General features: G+C 40.9%; 3 protein-coding genes across 3 annotated transcripts; 2 read left to right on the forward strand and 1 right to left on the reverse strand.

Moving 5' to 3' along the window:
* Nucleotides 1-2,183: 2,183 nt before the first annotated feature.
* LOC146561470 (uncharacterized) lies at nt 2,184-12,271 on the forward strand. Its single transcript, XM_085297588.1, has 11 exons — nt 2,184-2,482; nt 5,470-5,797; nt 7,094-7,210; nt 7,325-7,566; nt 7,687-7,852; nt 8,940-9,039; nt 9,210-9,285; nt 9,882-10,007; nt 10,267-10,434; nt 10,540-10,597; nt 11,287-12,271. Exons 1-11 carry the CDS (start codon nt 2,367-2,369, stop codon nt 11,383-11,385), a joined length of 1,596 nt encoding a protein of 531 aa, XP_085153714.1. The 5' UTR covers nt 2,184-2,366; the 3' UTR covers nt 11,386-12,271.
* Nucleotides 12,272-14,997: 2,726 nt separating this feature from the next.
* Nucleotides 14,998-18,047, reverse strand: tmem254 (transmembrane protein 254). The gene is made up of 4 exons (XM_085297589.1): nt 17,894-18,047; nt 16,462-16,565; nt 15,846-15,905; nt 14,998-15,636 (listed from the first exon to the last, which is right to left on the reverse strand). Exons 1-4 carry the CDS (start codon nt 17,978-17,980, stop codon nt 15,516-15,518), a joined length of 372 nt encoding a protein of 123 aa, XP_085153715.1. The 5' UTR covers nt 17,981-18,047; the 3' UTR covers nt 14,998-15,515.
* A 6,839-nt stretch (nt 18,048-24,886) lies between these two features.
* LOC146561472 (uncharacterized) lies at nt 24,887-26,786 on the forward strand. The gene is made up of 3 exons (XM_085295845.1): nt 24,887-25,070; nt 25,490-25,674; nt 26,050-26,786. The coding sequence occupies exons 1-3, from the start codon at nt 25,052-25,054 to the stop codon at nt 26,713-26,715; spliced, it is 870 nt and encodes a 289-aa protein (XP_085151971.1). The 5' UTR covers nt 24,887-25,051; the 3' UTR covers nt 26,716-26,786.
* The last annotated feature ends 504 nt before the right edge of the window (nt 26,787-27,290 follow it).

Raw genomic sequence — 27,290 nt, forward strand, 5'->3', positions numbered from 1 at the left:
AGAAATTTGACTGGGGTTGCGTTGCCACATTGCTACGTCAGTGTTTTGATATGCTAGCACCTGAGGAGAGATCACTTACTTTGATGTCTCAGCGACAGTGATCAAACTAAATCAATGTAAACAGTTGTTGTCGTCCATCTATCTTCTTCTGCGTATTCAATTAAGGATCATGGTTGGGATGGAGCTGTCATAGGATAGGCAGGATATCTACTGTAGGCCATTGTGTTAGCCATTCACAATCAAAACCAATTTCAGAATCCCCTTTAAACCCAACGTACATGTCTTTGGACTGTGGGAGGAAGGAAGGGTGTGCAAAGAAAACCCACACAGATGCAGGGAGAATGTGCAAACAGTTGTATTCAAACCCCAAAACGTCTTACTATGACAAAGCACCGCTAACCACTACAGCACCATCGTCCAACGTCCTAATGGATATTAGCTTAACCTAGCATTGTATCATCTTGCATGATTGTTGTTGTATTTTTTTTCACCTTTCATTTGTTTACTGATGAATTATATCAAAACAAACGGATGGAGCCACTGCCACGAAACATTTTTGGAAAACCTTTTGAAGCCTCTAATTTGACATCTTGGTTGTCCCTAGCTCATTTTTATTTTATTTTTTTTTAAACCAGAACCATTATCTGCTAACGTTAGCACGTGTGCACTGCAGGAGGCATCGTTTCCCAGTGTAGGATTATAACTTTCGCTAGCAAAAACTAGCATATGTGTTGTGGTGGTTTATTGCTACACAAAATGTGCTCACTGAAAAATTGCAGAGCTTACTCCTTATAAAGTATTTTAGAACAACCAAACACTAAGCATGCAGTACACTATGGCCTAAATTAGCTTCTGGTCGTTTGGCTAATTTTGTATTCGAAGTGTTTATAAAGCCCTTGTCAGAAATGGGATGTATAACATTGTTCCCTTTGTTAGTTTTATTTTAGTTTATTTTTTTTAGACATTGGTCACTTTGACTTTCCTTATGGCTCAGTTCAGATTGTGATGAAAGTACTCTGCAGAGATATAGTGCAATATTTGACATACTCAAGCACAAATAGCCTACGTTGTGATCTTATCTCGTACCTGTTCGAGTGGTATTTCATGTGTATGTCAACAGCGATAAAAAGGAGCTGAGAGTTCAAACTCTAGCTGTTCTGTCGCAACTTAGAATTTATGGATTGAAGTGGGTGTAAATGACTGTTAGTTCTCAGCTGCCAGTCCACCTCTGGATGTCTTGGAGAAGACGGTTTCCCCAAACTACCAGCTGGCAGACACTTCAGACGAAGCAGATTGGCAGATTTAGTGTGTATAAGCTGAAGGTAACATGAGACCAGTTATGTTGTATAGGTTTCACTTTCCTTGAAATATGGTTTTACAAGATGTCATTGGACCATGAAAAACATTAACCAAAATTGACCATTTGCAGTGAAGTTTGGAAAGTTGCAAAACTGATTGCACAGAGTCCCAATTCCACTTTCCTAACTGTTATTGGAGCTTTTTTCCACACACAGCTGTCTAAAAAGGCAACAACTCATTAAGAAACTAATTGAAAATAAGCTTATCAGTTGCCAGTGAGACTCCGGTGACTGCTGGACACACTGCTGCTCTTCAGGTTTTAGATTTTGATGCCTGATCAGAGCTGAACAGAGTCTAAACCTAAGCTTTCCCTTTGGCGTCTCATGTCTGGCAGCCTGTCTTTCTACAGTTCTACCATGTTCAGCTGTTCATTTGTGGTGCCAGAACATAGTCTCTCCTGTTGCAACATCCTTTTTCACTTTCTTACAGATGTAAGCACTTACATCTGACAGCTGAATGGAAAATCTCCTACAGTTTCCCTCCCTGTATCTCATAGAGGCTGCAACAACTGCATCACTTCGTGATACTAGAAATGCCACATAATGATGAAACTGCTGCAAGTGTCTCTTTTTTAATTGATTTTGGTGGCTAAAAAATCATGCATTTCTGATCCTCCATCTATTGTTGTCTCCTCTGTGTTGCTGAGCCTCTAGATCACTGCTTCCTAGTTAAACCCTAAGTCTGTATCTATCTCCTTAGACAGTCTGATTAGCACTGCGTCACAAAAAGGGGAAGTAATCTCAGTGCGAGCACAGGAATAGAGCTCTGGGAGGGGCCGTGCCACCGGAGAAGCACTACATGGCCACCGCGCACATGTCCATGGGTAATCCCTTCTTAAATAGCCCCTGGACAGGAAAAGGAAGGAGCTAGGGCGTGGGACATTACGCCGTGGGAGCAGCACCAGTCAGTGTCCTCTTATCCCTCGGACACAACACAGCAGCAGGGACAGGAGAGGGATTCAGATACAGACACTTGTTGGACTCTAGGAAGAAGGTCCTCTAACCAGGATGAACTTTGCCGCTCAATTATTCTACTCGAGCCATTTGAGCGAGCGACTTGAGCGTTTGTACTCACCACGGCCGGCCCTTAAAGACAGCGAGGAGAATGACCCCTTCTGGCAGAGGTGGGAAATTACCTGTAGCCTTCTTCGGAGCCCCAGACCTCTCCCCCAACCAGCTCAACCCTCTAGATTCAGATCTACCCTCAGAATTTTGAGGTAGCTCCTCCTTAAATGACCTCCATTCCTCATCTGCTGTGTCCAGTCTCTTCTTCAGCTTTAATTATAAGTGAAACTCAACAAAACGCACCAAATGTTCATGCTTGGCTGTTGCAAACCCCCAAATCAAAGATCCACATACTCTGGCCTTCTCCTTCTATCTCTCCATCTTCTCCTTGCTCGTCCTGCCAGCATCCCAACCCGTGATAGGCTACCCTCTCTGCTTGATTCTTGACCATAACATCCTCTTTCATTTCAGGATATTGTGACAGATTTAGAGAAAGGAAGGAAGCTTTGATTTTAAGCTTTGGTGGAAAACTGGCATTTCTTTGTGCCGCTGATAAATTACATCACATTCAGGGTCAAACAGATTTTACAAGTACTCCCTCAGTGTTTGACTTATACGGAAGATTACAACCGTCAAGATTTAACAAGCAAACTGATCTTCCTCTGCCTCTTTGAGCACATTAAAAACTTCTGGAGCTTTTCGTGTTATAACCAAAGAGCCAAAAACAAAGCAGCCGACGAATGTAAGAAAGCTGTTGAAGCGTTGCCCGAAAGGATGCAGAACTGCACACTCAGTGATGCAACATCAGGAATACATACAGTCATGTAGTGCCAGGAGACATTTCCTTTCCCATATGATGAACTTTTTTTATTCTTCAATCAGAAAAGGAAGCAGCTCAGCAGCCAGACAGGGCATTTTGTCTTTAAAAGGACATAAAGAAGCTGAGATAGTGCACTGATGAAAGCCTGGTGGGCTTAAATATCTCCTTCACTTTTAGCTTTGTCCTTACTTTTTGTGGGGATTTTTTGTGCTGTTTTATAATAAAATAAGCAACTTTTTGTTTTTTACTGTTTCAGCGCTTCATCTTCCCTTTTGATGAGGCTTTCTGAGGCTGCCATGTTGCTCTTTGCCCTCCTTTGATGCTGTTTTTGAACTCTGCCTTTGAAGCAAAGCACCCTAATCACAGGTGCAGCCTTGGACTTTTCTTATTCATAGCCGTGTTAAGAGCGCACACTGTGTGCTTGAATAATGGGGCTAAAAGAGTGAAGGACAAGTGGGGAGAGAGCAGTAATGGACCCAGGAGGCGAGGTGAAAGTTTGCCGTATTGTCTACGGCAAGATCATTGCGATATAAATAGAGCGAGATGTTCTCTGTATAGAGAGCTGGCACCACTGAAGGGTATTTAGACCATTGTTTGGGAAAGCTACTCCACCTGGTGGCTTGTTGATGTTATTGTAGAACTGCGCGCTCGCAAAAGCACCCTCGTCAGTCAGTTATCTTATTTTACCTCACTGACGATGATTGGAATGACTCCAACCTGTTTCAAAGTTTCAAACGTAGCTGGTAACTATATGTGATCTGCTTTACTGAGTGACTGAGTTAATCCCCAATGAGTATAATCCTATTACTATGTCTATGCTGTGTAAAAGGCCTCTGCGCTGACTGTTTGACAGAAACATCCCGCGGGAGTCTGATCCAGTTTTGTGTTGTGTCATTTGAGTAAATCTGCCCATACCCAGCCTAACTTTAATAAGCTATTTAAATGAATCGCGCAATTTGATTAGCTCCAACGGCCGTTTATAAATCATTCTGTCCTGCTATTACCACTAAATTGCCTTTTTAATCGCTTGTGTGTCTCCTAAAAGAGGAGCCGAATGACCCAATGAATCATAAGGTGACTTGTAATAGTAATCCGTCACCGAGAGTGGAAGCAGGGTCGACGTGAAAGGTGAATCAATTCATCTTAGCCTGAAGAATGTGAGCGGACCGCCGGTGAGAGTGGTCGTATCGACGAAGCAAAGTGGGAAATTGTCACTTTTTCAAAGTTCTTACATCCAGTTACACTCAAAAAACATTTATGCATTACTCCTTATGCACTTTGTTGATACATATTCAGTTTATACCAAGGACTTTCTCCTTAATGATTAATTATTTGAGTAAATAAACCTTTTATTTTTTATATTTCAGGTGAATTATACTAAGAGTTATTGCTTCATGTCTATTGTTAATAAAACTTGTAGCTCTAGTGATGATGTATACTTTTAAAATGTGGAGAATATCAGCTGATACTGTCTGCCAAAGGCCTCGCAGCGCCGCCCTACATTCTGGCTGACATCCAGAGGATAGAAATTAGAATTTGTGCAAATACACTTTTGTTAAATTTGTTTTCTTAAGCTGTTGGTCCGGTTTTAGTTTTTCTTTATATCTTAAAATTGTGTTAATTTGTCGTGAATCAAGTAATAAATCAGATCTGATGCTTGACAGATGTACTATTGTACTGTATATAGTACTATATGTACTATGTTACTATTTCCGAAGCATACCCTGCTGTTGTAATTTTTAAAAAAAGTCCCGATCCTTCAGAAACAACTGGTTTAACACTGGAAACCAGCTACAAGCTGATTGCAAAGCTACTCACTGTGGAAAAACATGCAGCTGAAAACAGTAATTGGTTTTAAAAGTTCCCTCTGGTGGTGCATTTACGTACTTGGGAGAAATAACCTTTATGATCTGAGAGCTAGTGGACGCCAACAACCTGCTTAATTGGAAAAGCTATTATATTCACATCAGCGTTCTCACATCTGCTCACTTTTTATCTTCGGGGTTTGGAAGATGCAAATCAAATCTCGCTGCGCTCCAGCTCATGACTGTGTGGTACTTTGCTAAAGCCTCCGTGTGTTATTTTTACTGTGTTAGCTTGCAATAGTATGTGTGCAGAAAATTAAGAATTTACACTGTGAAAAAGACGAGTGTAGGATCAGGAGCTGTAGTCTTATGGTTTTAAAAGAGAAGGACTCATCAGCTGTGCAAAAGCACACTTTAGTTCTCTGAATATGATTTGATATGGTTTTTAAGTGACACCCCAATGCCTGCTTGTGGTTTTCAGAGAGGAGTTGTATCTGGGCCCCAGTCAGCCCGGCAGCTCTTACAAATATGGTCCCGTCAGTAACGGCACCGTGGGCCGCAGACCCACCCTTATTGAACCGGAGCGTCTGAAGGACTTTGGTGTGGAAGAACTTCTCAACGGTGATGTGAAAGTCCACGAAACAAAAGTAGCGATGGCTCCTGAGGTTGTCCTCATGGACCCCCCCAAAACCAGACGAGTCAGCGAGTTCAGGATGATCCCGAGACCTCCTGCCCAGTACCTCCGCTTTGAGGACATCAGCGCAGCAGCCTTCAGGATCCAGTCAGGGATCCAGAAGACGCCTTGCACGGTACACTAACACAGAATAAGTGCAGGAGAACGTGCAATAAGGTGACCTTTGACCTTTGTTTGGGAGCTGAAATCACTTCCTTCAGTTTCATTCCTAAGGAAGTTTGCTGTAGACAGACCACAAGAGGGTGAACTAATATCAGAACTAGTCTAAATGGGATGCAGATTTTTGCTCATGGAAAAACTGAACAAAGCCTTCATGGTCTGCGTTACTTTGATACATTTGAAATTGATGATTTTATGTTAGAATTAAGTTGTGCAGAGTTTTTTTGTACCAGGTTGTAAACAAGTTTGTTTTTGCTTAAAAATGGGAAATTCTAACATTTGGGTTATCAGGGATTCATTTTAGAACTTGCCTTAAGTTAAATGTGATCTCACAATAATGTAATTGATGTAAATTGATGGAGTGATGAAGGCAGAGTCTCTCTAGAAGAAGGCCTCGTCACCTCTCTCCATCTCAGTAGTCACCAGGAAAAAACAAACAAAAAAAACCCTCTGATATGTGCTTTTGCTTTCCCCAAATAATCCCCCCCAGAAGCAGAGTTATTACGTTTCTGTTTTTCATTCATTTTCATTTACATTTTTAGGTTAGGTGCATTTAGTTTCAGTTAGTCTGCAGAGTGGGTTTGGGTCCTTGGACGTTATATTTCTAACATCATCTTCGCTGATTCAAGACCCTCCCATTCGTTTCAAGTCAGGAGTGCCATGTCTCTCTTTTATAATGTCTCTGCACATCTCTGCATTTTCACTGTGCGTGGTTGTGTGTCGCTGCTAATAACCACAAAACGCCCAAAGAAAAACTCTTTTAATTGAGGCTTGCTTCGACATAACTACTGGTGATGCAACTGTTAGCGGGACAGGTGATAATAACTAAAGATCACCCAAAGGTGAAGCCCTCGTGGGGACATCATCGCTAATAATGCACTGCAGCTTTTAGCCAAATTAGGAGGAGCCCTCATATCTGCTTCATACTTTATATTGCATTATACCCACCAAGTGTGAAGCAGATTGGATTAACGGCTGTTGGCAAAAAGCAAAGAGCAGGCAGAGACTCCTGGAGCTGGACGAGCACCAGCATTTAGGGGAATTCACGCAAAAATAACAAAAAAGTTGAACATGACTCGGGGCAAAGACCATGGATTTCATACGCCAGGAGTAATTATATGAAGTGAAAACTATTTCAGCATGCATGTGAGCACCTGAGTGGTTATATAAAGCCAGCTTAGCAAATCTATCTTTAACGGGTTACTGCTGCTGCAGGAGCTCTTGAAATATGCTGCTTCTTTTGTGTGCTCAGTACTCCAGATTGTCCAAACAGTACGGGATGGAGATCTACCTGAAGAAGGAGCACCTGCACTACACCGGCTCTGTGAAGGAGAGAGGAGTGCTGTACCTGCTCACCTCCCTCACACAGGTAGATTGGGGCGGGGGAGCTGAAAAAGACGCTGTAAGGATCCACTGAAGTGTGCTCTGCGTGCATATTTGTTGCATGTGATTATATGTCAGCTGTGTGTTTCTGTGCTTGCAGGAGCAGCAGAGGATGGGTGTGATCGTGGCCACTGACTGTAACTTCTCCATGGCCGTGGCGCACCACGCGGTGGATCTGAAGATCCCGGTGTTTGTCATCATGCCGTCAAGTTGCTCCTCGCCCCGCCTCAGGATCTACAGAGATTACGGCGCCATGGTTATCTCCTACGGCAGCACCGGCCGCGATTCCCAGAACCACGCCTGCCATCTGGCTAGGGAGAATGGATACCTCTACCTGGAAGAGTCAGTCTAACATTCATATTAGGAGCTGGAATGAGAGTTTCTGTCTGTGTCTTTGCAGTACTAAGTAATGTTTTAGTATCTTAACATAAGGCTGCTCTTCCTCTCTTTGCTGCTGAGCAGAGATGAAAATGCAGCGTACCTGGCAGGGCTGGGCACTGTGGGCATGGAGATCTATGAACAGGTGCCCAAACTGGAGGCAGTGGTCATTCCTGCTGCAGGACAGTATGGTCTACTGGCTGGCACCGCTGCGGCCATCAAACACCTCGACTCTCGCATTCTTGTCATAGTAAGCAGACATTGAGAAGCTCTTTGAATCTTTACATCTTCACTGTATGCTCATTGCTTGAAGTCCCATCTCATATCACTGGTTACCGATAGTAGATCCTATAGTAGCTCTACATCCTTTTTATTGCACAATTGCTTCTAGCTCCCTTGTATTGACACAAGTGCCTTTTTCATTCTGCACGGGTTACGAAACAAGGCGACTGTATTTGAAGTGGTTTCCCTTGTTTCACCGTCTGCCCACAGCTCTGAGAGCTGTCGTGCTGTTTGCACTTAAGGCACAGAACAGCCCTCTTGCTCTATTTTCAGCTATAAAGAAATATCCTGGTACAGCTTGTGTAGCAAAGCTTTCAAGCAAATATATTACCACATTTGACCCAGTAGTGAAAACATATATATTATGCAACACTGAGGCTGATTAGGGCTCCCAGTCAGTCCAGAGATGGTCCTGTTTTAATATTCATACAACATTTTCACATTTATAATTAATACTGTGTATACCATTTTATAATATATTCATATATTCACAGTAGGAAAAGTGGTGCGCATGCTAAATATAAGGCACTGCAAAATAAGTGCTAGTCTATTTCTGTTATGTAGTCCATAGTTCTTACAGGACGAACTGCCGTAAGATCACTAAAGACTTAGTGATGCCGGTCCTTTGTGTAACTACCTATGAATACATGTATACACAATTAGCATTAACATTCAGTCCTGATCAGCCTGTCAGGTTGCCTGTATGTTAAATATGGATAGCAAACATGGTAAACACTACCATGCTCAATGTTAGCATGTCAGTATCATTTGAACATGCTAATGCTAACATTTAACTCAAACTGCGACTGTGCTTCAGTGACTCTGTTTGCACTGTTGGCTCACAGGAAGAGGTTCCCGGGTTCAAAACAGCCAACACTGTTTTTTGTCCACCATCCAAAAACTCAGTTCCAAAAATGCTAGCTTGGTCTTGCCTACGTCAATCCAGGACACTCTGCAAAAGCGACCTCAACAGTTTTACTCCACAGTGAAATGCAGGTTAGAAATCATCATCATCAACACATGAGAACAATAGCTGACCCACCTTTCTTCAACAGGGAGTTGAACCAGAAGATTTCCCTTTGCTGCTACAATCTCTGAAAACGAACGGTCCAATCAAAGACATGCACAGCAACCCCAATAAGAAACTTTATGGAGGTAAACTCATTTCCGACTTGTTCTGCTGAAGTCACGTACCACACCTTCCCCTCATGAAGGGGAAGATAGTAAAAAAAAGATTATGTGCACATTATTTATTGTTAGAAACTCCTTTGTACTTTTTTCCCCTGCAATAAAGGAGCTTGTGATGATCATCTGTCTCTTCTCAGATCTCATGGAGCATTCCCTTGGTGTTAACACCTTTCAGCTGGCAAAGAAACTGGTGGACAAAGTCATCACTGTCAGGTACTGCACGTCCACATTACATTTATAGAATTAAACTTTTGTCTTTTTTTAAATATCTGACTTCACTGTACAGATGTATTATTACTCCCAGAACACAAATACCTCTTTTACACTGAAGTGGTGCTGGTGCAGAGCCAGTTTTGGCTTGGTGCTGGCTCAGTCCTTCAGGCTTCACACCAAAAAGGCTGTTAACCTTTCTGCTGGAAACCCTGTGGTTCTCTGTTAGGCACAATCACACATCAATGGAAAAAGGCATAAAAGAGACTGCTGTTCAAGTGTGTTAGGAGAGAGAAAAACACCAAGCAGCGTTTGAGACACGGTGGACCAGAGCCATCGTCGACACATTGGTGAGACAGGAGATGGCCTAGGGTTCAGAATTTCAACAAACAATCACAAGAAGTGCATCTGGTGTGAACACAATCACATTTCATTTTGTCTGGTTATGGACTGGCTCTGAAGATTCAGATGTGAATCACCTCAAATTATAGGCCCATCATCTTGTCAGTTATATCTTTATGGATGTTGGGGCCCATGTCGAAGTCTAATTTTGGTAATCGGATATCGAAGGAGTGCATTTTTCTTTCCTTTTCTTACAGTGAGGAAGACTCTCTGGTGGCAATGCTGCGGTTTCAGGAGTTTGAACGCTCCACTGTGGACACAGAGGGAGCCATGGGATTGGCTGCCATTTTGGCCAGCCAACTACCAGAACTAAAAGGCAAAAAGTGGGTCAAGTGTATTAATTTCACGGTTTCCTACCCGAACCATGTAATTTCTCTTTACTCATCAACCTTCTAGTTTTCAAACAGTGCAAATTCCCACTTTAAAAAAAGAAATATATATATTTTAAATATAGTCCTAACTCTGAGGGCTCAATGTTTTCCTTAACGCCTGAAAAGCTCACATTCTGGCAACATAACAATGTCAGCAGTGCTAATCCTTTTGACTGCAGATAAACTAAGCCTTCCTCTGTGTCTGCTGCAGGGTGGCTGTGGTGGTGAGCAGCGCTAACATGGAGCTGGAAGTGGTGAGGCAGTGCATGGACCGAGCTTTGGTGTTGGACAACCGGATCAGTAAGTTCTCAGTGCAGCTGGGAGAGTGGCCAGGAGACATGGCTAAGCTGCTGGATGTTCTGACCAGAGAGGACGTCAGGTAGTGTAGGAACCTGTTCGGACTTAATCGGTTTTGTTTTTAACGTTGCCCTGTGCCACCTTTAGTTTATTCATTCCTTCGCCTCTTTTGTCTTTTTCCTCCCAGGTTGTTGGACGTCTGCCATCGTAGACACAGCGATAAGTCAGAGCTCTTCAAGGCAAAGGTAGGCGACTAATCTGTCCTCTTCACTTCATTCTCTTTCCTCCTCCTCGCCAATCCGCTCATCCACTTTTCCTTTATTGCCGTGGAACTCTTGGCTTGGAGTTGTCAGGGAGTTGGCGGGAATTAAAAGACCAAAAATACAAATACATTTTTAAAAGATAGAAAAAAGTAGCATTGCTCAGTTCAGTACCCACCTACAGCTTTACTCGGTCTGGTACAACCATTAGCCAATTTTGGCTGTTGTTTTAGCAAGTTGCAAAGACAGTGTTGCTATGCAACTGAAACTACTGAGTCAGTTTGATGACTTTAAGACTTACAAACATTACATATAGTATGCCTTTATTTTTTTTTAACTTGGAAAAAAAATGAAGAAAAGCTGCCGGGGAGAAACTGACATAACTCGACTGATAAAACTTGGGCCATCGTAGCTTTTTTAAATAATGGATTTGTTTTATTCTCCTTCATTTCTAAAGCTCAGGGATGGAGCAGACTTATCATGTAATCTCCTGGCTCTGCATTCTTACCCCCACAGTCTCCACTGACAATTTGTACTGCTTATTCAGAGCAAGTGTCAGGAGGTGAAAGGTGTTGCATAATGCAACAAGCAAACCTCTCACTGCCCTAATTCTAGAGCGTGTGTGAGACGGAGAATGACATAAGAAGACTAACTGTATGTGTGTGTGTTGACAGGTGGAGTGTGTGGTGGAAACCAGGGATAAGATGCAGAGTGCTCATCTGCGCAAGACGCTGAGCGAGCGCTACCCCTCTATATGCTGGCTGGACCGGTGATCACAGCGAAATCCTAAACACAAAACTAGACTGACTAAAAACAGATTCCTGCCGTCGGGATAACACATGCAAACCATTCCTGCAACAAACACACACACTCTTATGATATGCAAGCTCTGTTATATGAGACTCATTAAGAGAATGCTTGGTCAGCAAAACCTTGAGATTATAGTGCAAGTCTACATGTTCCTTCTATTACTAATGCTGCTTTTGTTCTTCTTCATCATGGCACCTTAAATATACTGTGAAGCGGTTAAACTGCATCCCAGTTGATGATGCTAATTCTAACTGAATGCTATTCAGACTATTTTTATAGTGGTTCCCAACTTGGGCCATTTAATGGGTTAACATTGGGCTGGCACATAATAAAGTATTTTTCTCTGTGTTTTAAATTACTGTAGAGCCACCAGTAGCCAAGATCTTTCTTCATTTACTCTTATTATATAAGCTTTTTATGTAACCCTCAAGTGATTAAATAAATCTGTAACAGTGGATAAAGCTTTTTTTCCCAGTTGTTGGTAAAGCATATAAGCTAATTACAATTAAAATATGTCCCTATAGAGAAACAGTTCTGCAAAAAAACTATTTGAGTGTGTGTCGAGCCCTCTGGGTCTTCATTAACGGCTGTCATGGGTGGCCACGCTTTAGTCTGTGGTGGCCAACTCGTGGCTCCACCCCCTGGCAGAACGTGGATCAGTCTGCATTAGCTAAAGGGTGGAGTGTGACTCCTGTAGCGCATGTACAGCTTCACTATATAAGGTCTATTTTTCATTGAATGTTCTTTTTAAAATGCTGTAAATATTTCTGTATTTGTACTGTCCACAGTGGCAGTTTCAACCCTCCTAAAAGTGTTCTCCAAATAAAACTCTGGACAAATGAACTGTAACTGTGTTTTCACATTTGTGAAGTTTATATGCAAAGTAAGGGACTAGCTAGACTAGACAACTAGCTTGGGTTTTTCTTCAATGCTGGTGTACTTTCACCAAAAGTAAAAGTAACACAGGATTTAAAAATAAGTAGTGTCTGCACTGTCCAACTGACTAATGTCTGGGCAAAGCTCTAGTTGAGACTGGACCATTTAAGACAAGCTAATGCTCTTAAGTTTGTAAGCAGAGGACACTGTGACCCCGTGCTACTGCGTTAGCCTGATTTGGCCCACGTCACACACTGCTTTAGCCCACGTCATACACAAACACCTTCTTGTCAGAAGATATACATTCAGAGCTGTGATTGATGAGTCCAAGGCTTCCCGAAACGGTTAAAGCTCCTAGCCAGGAAACGATAACTTCTTACATCAACAATTATTATTACTTAGCTAATTGGGCTACATAATTAACATAAGTAGATAAGCTACATAATCTACATACAATCATTTAAGTAAATGTTTAATTAAACATCTGACCCAGACATAGGGAGGGGGGGGGGGGGTGTGTTTACAAGCCAGTGTACTCCTAATGCTAGTACCAGACTTGGATAAACTGGGAGGGCTCCACCAGGAAGGGCATGTGGTATAAAATCTTATAGAAATCAAATACATTGATCATAAAGAATGAGATTTCCATAGCAGTTTGGTCAAAGCTCAGGTTAACAATGACCGCCTCTGTTGGTCAGAAGGATTCTGGTGGAAACTGTAGTACTGTTGGCCAAAGACAAAGAAATACCATCTTAAGGGCAAGAGAGGAGGAAAGGCAAGAGTGTGGCGGTTTAAATATATGACTGGTGAAGAGGGAGATGATATGATGGAGAGAAGAAAGGCAGATATATTGGATGGAAGGGAAGCAAAACTAGGAGCAGTGGAGGTTGATTCAAGCCGTTCTAACACGGTGTAGGTAGGAAGAGAAATGGAGTTGGGGTAATTTTGAAGGTAGAGTGTGTGACTAGTGATTGTGAGTTCAAAGCTGGAAATCAAAGGGGTGATGTTGAATGTTGTCAGTGTGTATGCACAAGTTGGCTGTCAGAAGATAAAAGAGAATTTTTGTGATGAAGGGGTAGAGAGTGTCCCCAGGGGGAGAGATGAGTGATTAGAGCAGATTACAGGGGACGTGGAGGTGAAGGGAGCAGAGGTGATGATGTTATGGTGTTAAGGAGAGAAATGCAGAAGGACATGAGTGGATTTTACAAAAAGGACGGAAAGAGCTGTGGTGAATACTTCAAGACACACAGGTACACACAGTTATATCTTCCTGCACTCTTTTAGACTGCAAGAAGTGCAATTTGGAACAGAGAGGCAACTGGAAGATGGTGACAAGGGAGAACATAGCAGCATCAGATGGCAGTCTATAGGAAACCTTTGGAACTTTGGTAAATCAAGAAGATTAGAGCATGTCTGCACTTGACAATTTTGGCTGACCTGGTAATTTTAGTACAGATTTTACAGGAAGATTTCTGGGACCCCAGTTGATGCTCTAGCAGATTCAAAGCATCGAGACAAAGTTCTTCAGTGAGCTAAATATGGATCAGGCAGACTATATCATCCCAAGCAGATTCAGACAGATGGGACAGGATGAACTCTAAATTATCTAATACCTAACAATGAAAATGTTTTAACTGAGCACCAAACAAAACACCTTTTTCAATCAGCCCATCATCAGAGGGTTTATATTAAGCAATCGCACACAGTGATAGTGGATAGTTCTTGGAGTGTAACATTTCAACATGTTCATATGGCAGATCCTAGTTATTTGGATTACATAACTTACTAGGCAGGATCCAGCAAACTGTGCTTGCAAACTGGACCAAAAAAATGTTCTCACCTGTTTAAAGAGTACTGAAAATAGTCTTTTTGTCATAATGGGCCTTCATCTTAGACTGAGCATGTTTTTCCTTTGGCTAACTGATGGGTGTAGTGGAGTTCTTTCAGAAACTGAAGGCAAAACTTGCACAACATGTTTGAAGTGTCTGATTGAGTCTTTCTAAAGATAATTGAGACTCTAAACAGCAGTTTAGGTAACAGTTGGATTCATCTCGAACACCTTTCACATGAAATTTGAGCCTTGGTCAGTTTAAGGAACTTTTGGTAAAGGTGGGGGAGGAGAGAAAGAAGGAAAAAAAAAAAAAAAAAAAAGGGTATAGCCTCTGGGAATCTTGTCACGATGTGTAGATGTGGCTTTAGTTTTGGGTAAAGGATCCACATAATCCAGTATTACTCTAATAGTCTGATCAATTATGTGAAACACTAGTCACACTCAACTGTGCATTAGATTTGTTGCTCATGGGCATGATCATAGAACTAATATACACACACGATTTGAGAGGGTCATGATCTCCAGTTTAAGATGATCAAATAGCAAAGTTTGGAGACTAAAGTATATAGTTAGGGCTGGATCAGGTGACCCTGAACCTGTCATGTTGCTATAGGTTCAGACTGCTGCAGAACATAATGTGATTCACTGAGGATGCCCCATGTTTATACACCACAACAGGAGGTCATTACGTTTTTGTCTTGAGACTTGTTAAAAGGATGTTCTTCCTTCCCGTTGTTACCTAGTACCTGCCTATAGGTCATTTAATTGCAGTTTTCTCTGGACTACTGAAAGGGATGTACCTCACAGTATAAAGCACCTTGAGGAAAACTATTTTGGTTTGCCACGACATAAATACATCTGAACTGAATAAACACAGAGGTGAGACCACTTTTTATTAATCTCAAATCACACAAATGCTATTTTAAAAAAAAAAAAAAAAAAAAAAAGAAGAAGAAAGAAGACACCCCACAGTGGATTCAGTTCACTCATCCTTCATTTTGTAGTGTCAACATTAAGACTATGAATCACAGCACTTTAATCTGAGAAAGGCAAATTTAACAGCATCTCCCCTCTTCATATAATCCAAGAGCACTTTTGAGGATGATGGCAAAATACCATCTGCAGCAAACCTGTCAGGCATCACGTTCATCCAAGCAGCAGAGAAAAGAGGGAACCCCCCCCCCCCCAAAACCAACCCACCTGTACTGCACCATGTCTTTAGAATTATTTTAAAAGACACTATTAAAGAAACTGCTCAAGAGTATTGCTCCATTTCATGCTCTCCAGCAGGATCTTATAATCAAAGTGAACAGTGGAAAGACTTGAGGGCCCAAGAAGGGGTCTCTAGGCTCAGATGTGTTGTTCTGTAGGCCTCTCCTGGTAAGGTCAGTCCTGCTTGGAACGCTCTGGGTCGTACTTAATTAGCAGGTGGAGGGAGGCGAAGCCGAACAGAAAGGTCTGGATAAACCACAGGCACCGAGTGGACATGTCCTTGATGCCTTTGTTACTGCAGGAAAAAGTAACTAGTGTGTTTAGGAAGTAGATTCATCATATGCGCAATGGTTGTTGAACCCTTAAACAGAAAATTATGCACAATTTGAATGCAGCTGGCCATTTTGTTTTTTTAATTCAAAAATGTACATGTTGACATGAAATTGGGCTAAAAAATTAGATTGCAGCACCACCTACTGGATGTTAAAGTTCCTGCATTCTTACCTGCACAACTTCAGTGCAACCAGGGCCTCACAAAGATGAATAGCACAGGTCAACCACCACCTGAAACAGGAAAAAAGGAAGCTCAACTCTCCAGTGATAACATTTAAAACTAGGATAATGCACATGCTTCCAAAAAGGGGAAAAGACCCACAAGTTAACAGTGAGGACTTTTCTGGTCTGAAAACAAGTTTCCCCTCATGCTGTTCCAATCACCGAGTGCTGATAAGCTTAAATTGATCAGTCGTTTCATATTTCAAACCAACAGTGTCTCGATGATGGCTTCCAGCTGCATTTCCTTTGAACAGACCGACTTGGCAGCTGAGTCACGTGACCGAAACCACAACAATACATTAAGCTCTGATTGTTGTCCTATTACTCCACAGCATGAGTGCCAATTTGCAACCTATGAATGTGGCGTCAACGATCCACGTGTGTGTGTGTGTGTGTGTGGTTGGGGGGGGGGGTGTCTGGGTCTGGTGATTTGCAAATCATTAGAAAAATGTCGCTTTAGATCTCCTAAAGTGATTGGCTTTCATTACAAAAGCTATAATGACCAAACCTCATTACCAGAATTCTCTGTTTGGATGTTTGCAGGAGTCAGTGCTTCATTACTTACCCTTTGTACAGTAGGTCAGGATGGTTATACGCAAGGTTTTTGGAGAAGGTGCCAAATGGACCAAGGAGCTCAAATGGGACTACATCTGGTGCAAACACTGTGCACTGGAATCAGAAAGAAGGAGTTTAAAACACTGTATGCAATAAACAAAACTTCCTTCTAATTTTTTGAAGGGCAATATCTTTAAATAAGCAATCATTCTGAAGGTCTTTTGAAGTTTTTTTCCCTGCTCAAAGAAGACCTTTGGAATGTCCTTCAAGTCTTGAGAACTATTCCCAAAGACTACTTAAAGAAATCACATGAACGCTCGGCCAGGAGAGTTCAAAATGTGAAGACTACAGTTAAGCTTTGTTTTTGCCCTATAAACTGCATTTCCATGCATGTTTGCACGTTTTTGTAAACTGCCATACTTCGGCCCAGTGTTCTAAAAAAATTAAAGAAATAAGTAAGTTTAAAAGATGGGTGGCTCAGGACTTCTGCTCAATACCGTGTGAGAACTTTAGTTTGTTCAAAGACATCTTTGTTTCTAATGACTGTATGACATAAGCTCATTTCATGGCATGCATATGACCACAGTAAGTCGTATTTTTTCCTGCTGAAAGTCCCCTCCATGGTGCCCAGAGTTGCCAACATCAGACTCTCTCGGTGCTCACAGGCAATGACGTGCCGTTTTAATGAGAAGACTCCACAGTGGCAATAATAAAGTGTATCATTTTATTTTCCTGCTGTGTAACGGTACTATGAATGACTCTTTCCAGCAGTTTAGACCATGACTGTAGCCGATTTATGCACTACAGAGTGCAGCCTTGTTGTGCATTTAAACTGTTATGCTCCATCTACCCCCGTTTGAGTCATTTCTCCTTAATGGCAATACTTTGGAAAGCAGGCATGAATCCTTTGGGGTCACTTTGCCATATTTTCTTGACCAGACAAAAGGTTAATTAGCTACAAGCTAACCCCAACACGTACAAACTAGCTCACCTGTTAGCTTAAGCGCCCCTTACGTCAGTGTTCACCGAGCACGACCGAGGGCAGCCTTGATGAAAGAAAGCTAACGTGAACTGAGTTTTGAATCAGCTGCTAATGTTAACACGTACAGTGGACTTTGAGCTGTTTTTTTGACCTGTGTCACACCGAGAACTGAATGAACCTCAATAAGATTAGCCTTTTACATCGACACCCTTGGCAATGACTCCATACAATAACCTGCCGATATTTAAAAATTTTCCCCATTTAAAAATTCATTAGCAATCCACAACAGGGAGGACTAAACTCTCCCCGAGCCCCCAAGTTTTCAGAAAATTAAAATTACCCGGAGTACATATTGTGGAACACAACTACGGGCTCCGCGAGCAGTTACAAATAAGAGAAAAAAGGCTGACGGTAATAATATCTCAGTTGTACCGAAGTAAAGGTGATTTAACGAACTTACAGCGAAATATATCAGCGCCACTGATACGGTGACCATCCAGAAGAGACGTGCTCTCTGAAAATAATCGCGTCCATCACTTGTAGCCATCGCTGCTGCTGCTGCTGTAGTTCTCCGTTGCCCCGTACAAATATGACCGTGCAATTAAACCCGGATATTTAAACCATCCGGGCAGTTTTTTTTCTTTTTTTCCCTTTTTTGTAGATTACTACACAAACGGGGAAATTTTACTGAAATAATGACAGTTATCGCTTTACCTTTAAAAATATTATTTTTAAATTAATTTAAGTCGACAGGATAGTTTCATTAATCAGCGGACTGTCCATCCGGTAGCCCAGGTCATTTCCTTTGGAAGGCACTTTGAGCAGTGATGTTACGTTAAAGTAGGAATAGGTTGGGGGGAGCTCTCACACTCAGTCACCAGACGGCACTCGGTATCCAGCTGTAACTGTGGGGTCCTGGGCGCACTGATGCGAACCCCCAAGCCTCCTCTCTGTCGCTCTCCATCTCTGTCACTGTTGCCTCCCTGAAACGCGTAACGTTAAACGATCCAGATCTGAGAAAGAGGAAGACAGAGGGACATCTATGGCTCATGCTTTCCTACTTGCTCTGCATTACTTTGAATGAAAGAATTATCTTGAACGGTCGGCATTCAGACTGAATGATGAATTTTGAAAAATTGCATTTATAAATTTTAGTCCTATAAGTGTCACTATATACTGAGTAGTACTGAAGAAATGTAAAATTAAATATTATGTGGAAAAAAAGGACTCTCTGCAGTCCTGTGAAAACTACAGTAGGTTACCCCCATGATTTATGCAGAACCACATAGACTAGCAAAACTTCACAGAAATCATTTTCTTTATGACTTTATCAGCTTCTCACTTATCATTGTGGAGTACATTTGGCCCACTCTTCTGTACAACATTACTTCAGTTCATTGAGGTTTGTTACAGCTTTCGTAAAGTCCCACCACAGCATTTAAGACAGGTTGAGGACTTTGACCAGAGCATCACAACACCTCAAGCTATTATTTATTTTACAATAGAATAGAGTAGTCTCTTTATTATCATCCAGAACATCCACCAGTTAGTGCACATCAGAACAAAATTTTGGTGCATTTCTAATTCTAAAGGTATAAAATATATATCTAAAAAAGAATCTTGGATATATGCATGTAAGAATATGATGAAAAATGTGTGTATATACACATTATTAGACACATCTAATAATTCCAATCATTTTACTGTAGATTTGCTGCTTGGGATTGTTGTCCGTTTGCCTGGTTCAGTCTGGCCCCAGCTTTAGCTGTCACACAGAGGACATCACATTTGACTCTAGAATACTTTTATATACAGAGTTCAGTGATTGCAAGGTTCCTATAGTATAGTTTAGTTTAGTTTAGTGTCGCTTTATTAAAGACACTCACGGGTCCATAACCAAACATCTCCACTTAATATCATTAAAGTGAATTATTTTGGTGTTTTGGTCCCTCTTAAAAATGAATTACATATGCTGAATAAAGTAAAAGTTTCCATGGAAACATAAATTACATGATCAGAAGCCAAACTGTAATATAAAACTAACAAAAACAATAATGAATTGTGGTCATTAATATGTTTAAAAAATAATTGTTTTGAGTTTAATTCTTGTAGTTTCAAACTGTTTATTTTATTATTTTACATGTATCTTGTAAGTTTGTGGCATTGCTCATCTACCTAGCTACAGAGTTTAGCCTGAACATATAAACTGTTGATAATTATATCAGTTTAAAAACTTCTCCCTGCTTATTTTTATTTACTTTTTTTTTATTCGGAGGAGAAGTACTTTGCAAGTTCTCTGAAGGCATTTTGAAAACGTTTTGAGGTGAGTTTGGCCCATTTCTTGGTCAAACAAAGGTACATTAGCTACATGCTAACCCTCAGCATTCACAGACTAGCTTGCATGTTAGCTTCAAGTGCCTGAAGCTAGGCGAGGTAAGCTAACATAATTCTAACGATGTTTTCGTATCAGCTGCTAAGTTCTGCTTCTACGTGGACTTCAGACTGTTTGTTTACTCTGTGTGGCACTGAGGGCTGAACGGAGCTCGATAAGATTAGCTGACTTGGCAAGGATTCAAACTGATGTGCTGACATAAAACCTGTTAATTACAAATCTGGTGATAACAGTGATTTTCAGTGAATTTCAGAAAAAAAAAACACTTAAGGAAATTTAATGCAAAAACAACTTTAAAGTAAACTTAAAGGCTGCAGAGCAGAAAACAAGGGTGATTTCAATTTTACCTTAATACAGCTGATTTAATGAGTTAAATTACCTTATTTCAGTGTTATATAATAATCACATCAACCACTTGTACCCATGACTGCAGTCTACTGCTGTTCTAGTCCATAGGGATAAACCTGCGGATGGGCTGGGAGGGGGTTGATGGCACAGTGCTAGTAGCCTTTTTTATTTTTTCATTTATTTTTAAATCAGCTATTTATTTATTCTATGTAGAAAATTACACAAAGGGAGACAATGCACTGCAGTAAAACACAAACATCAGTTGGTTATAAACCTGTTTGGTATTCTTTAACAACCCTGGAGATACACTTACACTCCAAACAGGGGACTGTCCGGAGCATTACCCAGTGCTCTGAGGTTGTTTTGGCCTCCTGTGAACAGCTACCTCGGGGCAGTGATTTAAAGCAGGAGTGGGGAAAATCTCAGAGCCACACGCCAGGCGCACTGCTTCACCCGCGGTCACAGCGGCAGTCACCTGTGCGCACCCCAAGGACGAGCACAGCTGAGGCGCGCAGCCAGCCTCTCTGCCTCCGGCTGCCTGATTCGTTACTCTTAGCGCTTGATGAATTGATCGGAGTAAAGGTCATTTAAAAATAACAAAAATAAAACGCTAAAAAATAAGTGTGGGTAATGCATGAAGAAAACACTTGGTCTGCGTGTATATAGCTTGTTATTTTTTTATTTTTTTATTTGAAGTTTTTAAGTTTTAACTTCTGTTTAAAAGGTGCGCTTTAATCGTCCTGCATGTCAGTGTCTCAGCATGCATGTCAGCATGTGTGTGCGCTATCATTTCTGCAACTCTGCTGAGTTTTGAGTTTTTGCATTGCCCTGAACACCTGAATAAATGAATTAACTTGAAAACTAAAAATTCCAGTTTATGGGTTGTCTCTATAGCTGCACAATGGTGCTGAAAATACCATATAAAATGAAATATGTTAATAATACATATAAATTCACAAATGATTATGTAGATCTTTGGCTTAAGGATGGAGACTGCGTGTGCGTCACTAAAATGCAACTCATTCTCTCTCTCTCTCTTTTTATTTATTTTTTTAACTACTAGACATCCAATAATCTCAGTAAAGCGATTTTTCTTTCCTGCCTCAATAATCACGGCAGCCTGGGTATTGTGAAGACTAAATAACGCGCAGGGTAAAAGCAGCAAATGACCGGCTTGTCCTGCTTATGTTAATTATACAGGTTATATAGAAAAATGACTGAGTCACGTTTACACCCAAAGGAGCTGCTCAGTCACAGAAATCCATGCCATGAAGCTTCCAGAGCATTTTTTTTCCTTCTTTTTTTTTTTTTTTAGATAAAACAAATAATGTTACTTATTTCTTTTACTCACTGTGCGCGCTCGGCTCTCGGTGGCCCCGCTGCGTAACCTTACGGGGTCTGCCACTTCACGGCGGAGTTGCTGTGGCTCCTGGACGCTTCCAGTTAGCAGTAACACCGCTTACAGCTGATCGCGGAATAACTAGGAGCGAACACATTTCATCAACTGACTCGTTGCAAAGGTGGGATCCTGCTACAGAACCACGCTCAACTCAGCAAGACCTTCAGAAAGACGCATTCTTCCACAAATGTCTAGAAAAGTTTGATGATGATAGAATATTTCCCAAAACAAAACAAAAAATTATTGCTAATAATAAACGAATACCAGTAATTAATGTCAGTTATAATTAAAATATAACCTGAATGTCTTACTCCGCGAGTTTGTTGGGTTTTTTCTCTTTTGTAGAATTTTACATCTGTGCTTTTACTCATCTACAAAGCTACGGAGTTTAGACTGAAACTGATCACCCTGAGGTGAGGTTAAAGGATTTTTGAATGTCTTTAGACAGGTCTGATTCTCTAGTTGTTTTCAGTACTTGTTTATAGCTGCCATAATATTTCATTGCGAAGAATTTAACATATAATATCTTTGAGACAAACAGTGGGTGTCAAGAAATGACAGCAGTCATGTTTTAAAACTATAAACCATCACATACAACGACAGTTATCAGCATAAACAGACACACTGGATTTATATAATGCATTGTGCTAAACTAGCTCTCCATTAATCCTTTGTGAATTTATAAGCTATATTCAAACCAAATTAAAATCAGTGCAGAGATACACATAAAAGTGTTGAAGTTTTTTCTTATGTAATTGTTCTTTTGTTCTTGCACATTTTACAGCTTTTACAGCAGAATGCATGCTGTTGTATCCAGAATGATATTTGCCTTCTTTTAAATAAACAGAGCCTTCACGGAAAACCACTGGGCCCACTGTTGCCTCACAGCAGGGGGGTCCTGGGTTTGAACCCTGGCACCCTTTCTGTGTGGACCTTGCACTGACAAAAAAAATTGCTAAGTTAATGTTGACTGTCTGAACCGAATACATTCTTGTCAAAGAGATTGTTGATCTCAAGAGTTCCACTTTCTGGTTAAATAAAGGTCGATGCCTAAAAATGTACACGTTAGCTATGCTCTGTGCTTTAATGCACCTTCCATCATGGATGCTGGCTATTGAACTGCACTGATAACAAGTCAGATGTCCTTCTCCTCTTTTGCACAGAGAATTAAAGGTTGATGTTATATATATATATATATATATATATATATATATATATATATAAAATGACTTTTATATTATGATTGATCAGATCTTATTACAGTTTTCCTCTTCTTCTCTCTTTTAAATTGTTGTTGCACTGTATGATTTTAACCTGTATTGAGAAAGAATTGTGCTAATGTAACTACTTCCACTAGAGAACCATGTGTGTTTTCTGTACACTGCAGCCTGAAGACCCAGAAATCATAGACATGGGCTGTTTATTTATTTAAAATCTTCTGCTCCAATTTTCTTTTTCTTTTTTTAATGTTTTCCTGATATGAAATGTCAAAATTGCATAAAATTGTAATTTTTAAAAAATATTATATATATTTTTGTATAGAGAGCTCATGTTAATTTGAAAAAGTCATACTTTATTTTAGTATTCTGAAAGATTTCTGTACCCATTTTTTAAAAATGACCTCTGAGACTTATGTACCTTTAGCATAACCATACATTTAATTTTTATTCAAACTGCAATCCCGTAATTCCCCCTGTAGATTTTTCTTCCAGTATTACGTTACATCAATTATAAAGAAAGTAATAAAAGGTTGCATGTGTCTCTTGTGGAAATAAACAGAAAACCTGCAATAATGCAATAATCAATAGTCATAATCGTAGCATTAAGATTGCAGTGAATCGCTCCCCTATGCTGTAATGCACTTTTTTACTGTTTCATTTTTTAGAGGCTCTGCAATTTAAATGACTAATAAGCTGATCAGATGGCTGTTTGTGGAGCTCGCTGTAGGCATTGTTATCAAACTAAGACTCTTTTCCATTAGTTGAACAACCTGTAGGCTGATCAGCTGCTTGGCTGGCTTTAATCACGTCGTCATTGTGTGCAAACTCACTCATGGCATTTATGTTCAAAGACAGATCTGCATTTCATTCAATTTAAAAATAAAAATCGGATTTATTCCAGCTCTGCTAAAAACATTACCTCACACTGGTCATGGTGGAAGGTCCCATCACTTTGCAGTTTGATAATGGATGTGTGATGGGATTTGGATATAGGACCCACAGATAAAAAAACTAAGGGGGACTTGATGGAGCCGGTCTCACACACCGAGACATTGATTCTGCTCCAGGAACAGATAACCACTAAAACGTCGACGCCTGTATCAGATAGCTCACAGAGACTTCAAAGTTGCATTGTGTTTTAATAATGCATACTACAGATCTTGGCACTTTGCTCTCTGGCACCGCATATCTTGATTTTAGAAAAATCAATAAAATCTAGCTGCGGAAAAAGTGTCCAAACACTTAGGCAAACATTTGAGGGGGGATGCATAGTAAGTGCAGGAGGTAATATGGGATTTAGTTTAAAGACAGAAAAGAGAGTTTGACACATAAAGGTTAAAGGTCACTGCATCCAAGGCCTGGACATGTTAAACAATCTGCCCCCCTCTCCCCACCACACACACACCCACACACACACCAATTACTGAGGCTACTGTTGGACCAGGACAATTAATCAAGAAGGTCCTCTTTGTTTTTCCTCTTGTGATAACAGCTCAACTGGTGCTTTGCATATGAAGAGCAAAGCAAAGACACTGACAGACAAGCTTCAACTCAGTCCTATTTTACAATTGGACAAAAAAAAAGTGTTTGTTCTTTTTAAGATTGTTAATGTTTTGATTAATCATCAGGAGACTGTTTAAAACTAATCACATGACTCCCTGCTGCCATATTTAGATTAAAGACGAGTGGCTTCTAAAGTGGCCTCCTTTAAGTGAAAATATAACACTTTATCCTTCTGATGCACATTTCACTGAGCCACATTACTGGAATGAAACCACAGAGCACTAACACAAATAAAATATAACACTAACACAGTAAAAATATATGCAAAAACACAAACTAATACATAATAAAATATATAACTGTGTATAGATATAGAAATATGTGCACAGAAAAGTTGCTGGCTAATCTTCGCGCTCTATCTTGCTCTGTATGTTTCCTGTTTCTTGGCCAGCCATCATGTGCCGACAAAACACAAACAATCACATGCAGGTCGTATTTTAATTAACTGGTTTCGACGATCAATCAACTTAGGTGATAATGGGTACGAGGGTGGGGCCGGAGTCAAGGGGTGGGGGTACTTCGAGTTAGCCATCCAGCTGTTGTGATGTCACCGGGATCCCCTGTGGAGCCCTCAGGTGACAGCCCATAAAAGGTGACCAGAGGTAAACAGGGGACACTCAGAGACACTTCGAGGGAAAGACGAGCGACCTCCATTCTCAACTGCTGTACATCCAGAGATCCATTCTAGCTGCTGCCATGTGGAAGGACTCAAATGGTAAGAGCTGCTCTCCAGATTTGAAAACTTAGAAAAACTAAACTGTGTGTTTTCAGGTTTTTCAGCAAAAAGCACTGTTTTGCATGCTCAGTCATCCAGGTTGACAATTTTTAAAATCCCAGAAAGTTGAATCTGTTCATTGGGACGCAGCGTTTCTCATCCAAGTGATGTCTGGAGACTGAAAGAGTCACTTAGATGAGTGAAGAAACATTTGTCCTGCTGGAAACACTGCACCTGGATGAACAGTCAGCTTCCTGGGATACTGCACAGTGACTCACTCCAACAAGATCACAAGAAAGCTATTAGCTGGATTACCACATTTTACATCTTTATGTAGCTGCTAAGATAGTACAGCAAGAAAATTGGTCTTACATCCCGTCTGATCTGATGGAAAAATCTGCTTTCGCTCCTTTCCACAGATGACGCCAATCCTGTGGCCTTCGACAACGGCTCATCTCGCACTGCCAGTCGCAGGAAGAGGACCAGCTTCTCCAAAGAACACGTGGAGCTGCTGCGCGCCACCTTCGAGACTGACCCATACCCTGGAATCACCATCAGAGAGAGCCTGTCCCAGACCACAGGCCTGCCCGAGTCCCGCATCCAGGTAAATATTTGTTGATGGAGCAAGAAAGATATAAAGATGAAATAAATACAGTTTGTAAGTTTAGATTAGGTTAGGATTTCATTTTTGTTTAATAAAATAACAATAATTATGACATTATTTGACCTCCAAGCTGGTTAAAGACCCTCATGGACTTTGTACGTCTTCCGCTGTTGCTGTGCGGGGACTTGATACCGCAGTCACTGTATGTCTTTATCTGTTGAGATAACACCAGCTGTTTTTATCAGGAGCTTATTTGAGGGAAGAGACACACTGACAGCTGATAGCTTCTGCTTAAAAGAGAAAGATGATTATTAACACAGCAGAATGGAGTGCTTTAGCTGTAGCTCACGTATTTTTCCTTCATTTCCCGTCCAGGTGTGGTTTCAGAACCGAAGAGCTCGCACCCTAAAATCAAAAGGATCCAGCAAAGACCAGTGCCAGTCTCAGATCCCAGCGGACAGTTCACAGGCTCACCACCACACACAGGCCTTCGCACCTCAAATGCAGCAGGTGTTTAACAATGGACAGTTTCCTCCTGCCTTCAATGCCACCGGAGCGTATGGACAGTGTGGAGCCGCGTATGGGATTCAACCAGGAAGCTCAATGGGCAATAACCCCAGCTCAGGCCTGTGGGAATACATGCCTCAGCCAGGCTGCCAAAACTCCACTGGGGTTCCTGCATGGCATCAGCCTCCCATGGAGATGGTAAGCTACAACTCAAGCTCCAGCCAGGCCGCCTCCATGTACCCAAGTTCAGACATACATGAGCTCCTTCAAATATTCAAAGCAGACACTCCTGATTCTGGATTCTTCAACAGCAGCCCAACGGATTGTCTGGAAGTTCCGAGTTCGCAGATGGGGAGTATTCCGACTCCAGCACCTCTTGAGTACGGCAGGGATGCAGGACATCCGCCAGTGGTCCAGGATAGCTCACTGCCAGTGCTGTCATTGCAAGATATCATATGGGAGCTGAATGAGGAATGGATGGGAGGAAATGGACTGGACAACGGAGTCACTGGAGAGGAGCCCCCTTACTACTGATGGCTATGATGAGTATTTTTAATGGCTCAAGTGTTTAACGTAGGATCAATAGTTTCAAAATATTTTTTAAAAAGCCATGTTTTTACAGTATTTACTGCACATTTTTAGATTTTTTTTTTGATTTTCTTCAAGTTTACTTAAAATATATATATATATATATATATGTAAAAAAAAAAAAAGAACTAAACAAAAATCAATAGTTATATTGCATAATAGTGTTTTCTTGGCTTCCCCTTTCCAAGAATGTACTCTCAGCTAATTCATGACCAGAGATTTGGCTCTGCTCACATCTGCACAGCCGCTGCTGTCCAGATGTGACAGATTTGGTTTGAAGCTGGGGAGGAAACTAGGTCACATTCTACAGCCAGTAGATGGTGCCTGTGAGTTGTAAATATGAGAAAAAGGGGATTTTCTTTGTGTGCAGAAACATTATGGAGCGTAATATAAAAACGTGTTAAATCCCAATGAATGCTGAAATTACATGTAATCTGTAATAGGACTTTATTTAAAAAATAATTACAACAAAAATAATCTATAGATGATTATTGTATAATGTTTCCATTTTGATTGATTAA

Source organism: Mchenga conophoros, linkage group LG13 (assembly GCF_057382185.1).
Source record: "Mchenga conophoros isolate Kocher_MC1m ecotype Shallow Benthic linkage group LG13, M_conophoros_male_GT1.1, whole genome shotgun sequence".
Classification (NCBI taxonomy): domain Eukaryota; kingdom Metazoa; phylum Chordata; class Actinopteri; order Cichliformes; family Cichlidae; genus Mchenga; species Mchenga conophoros.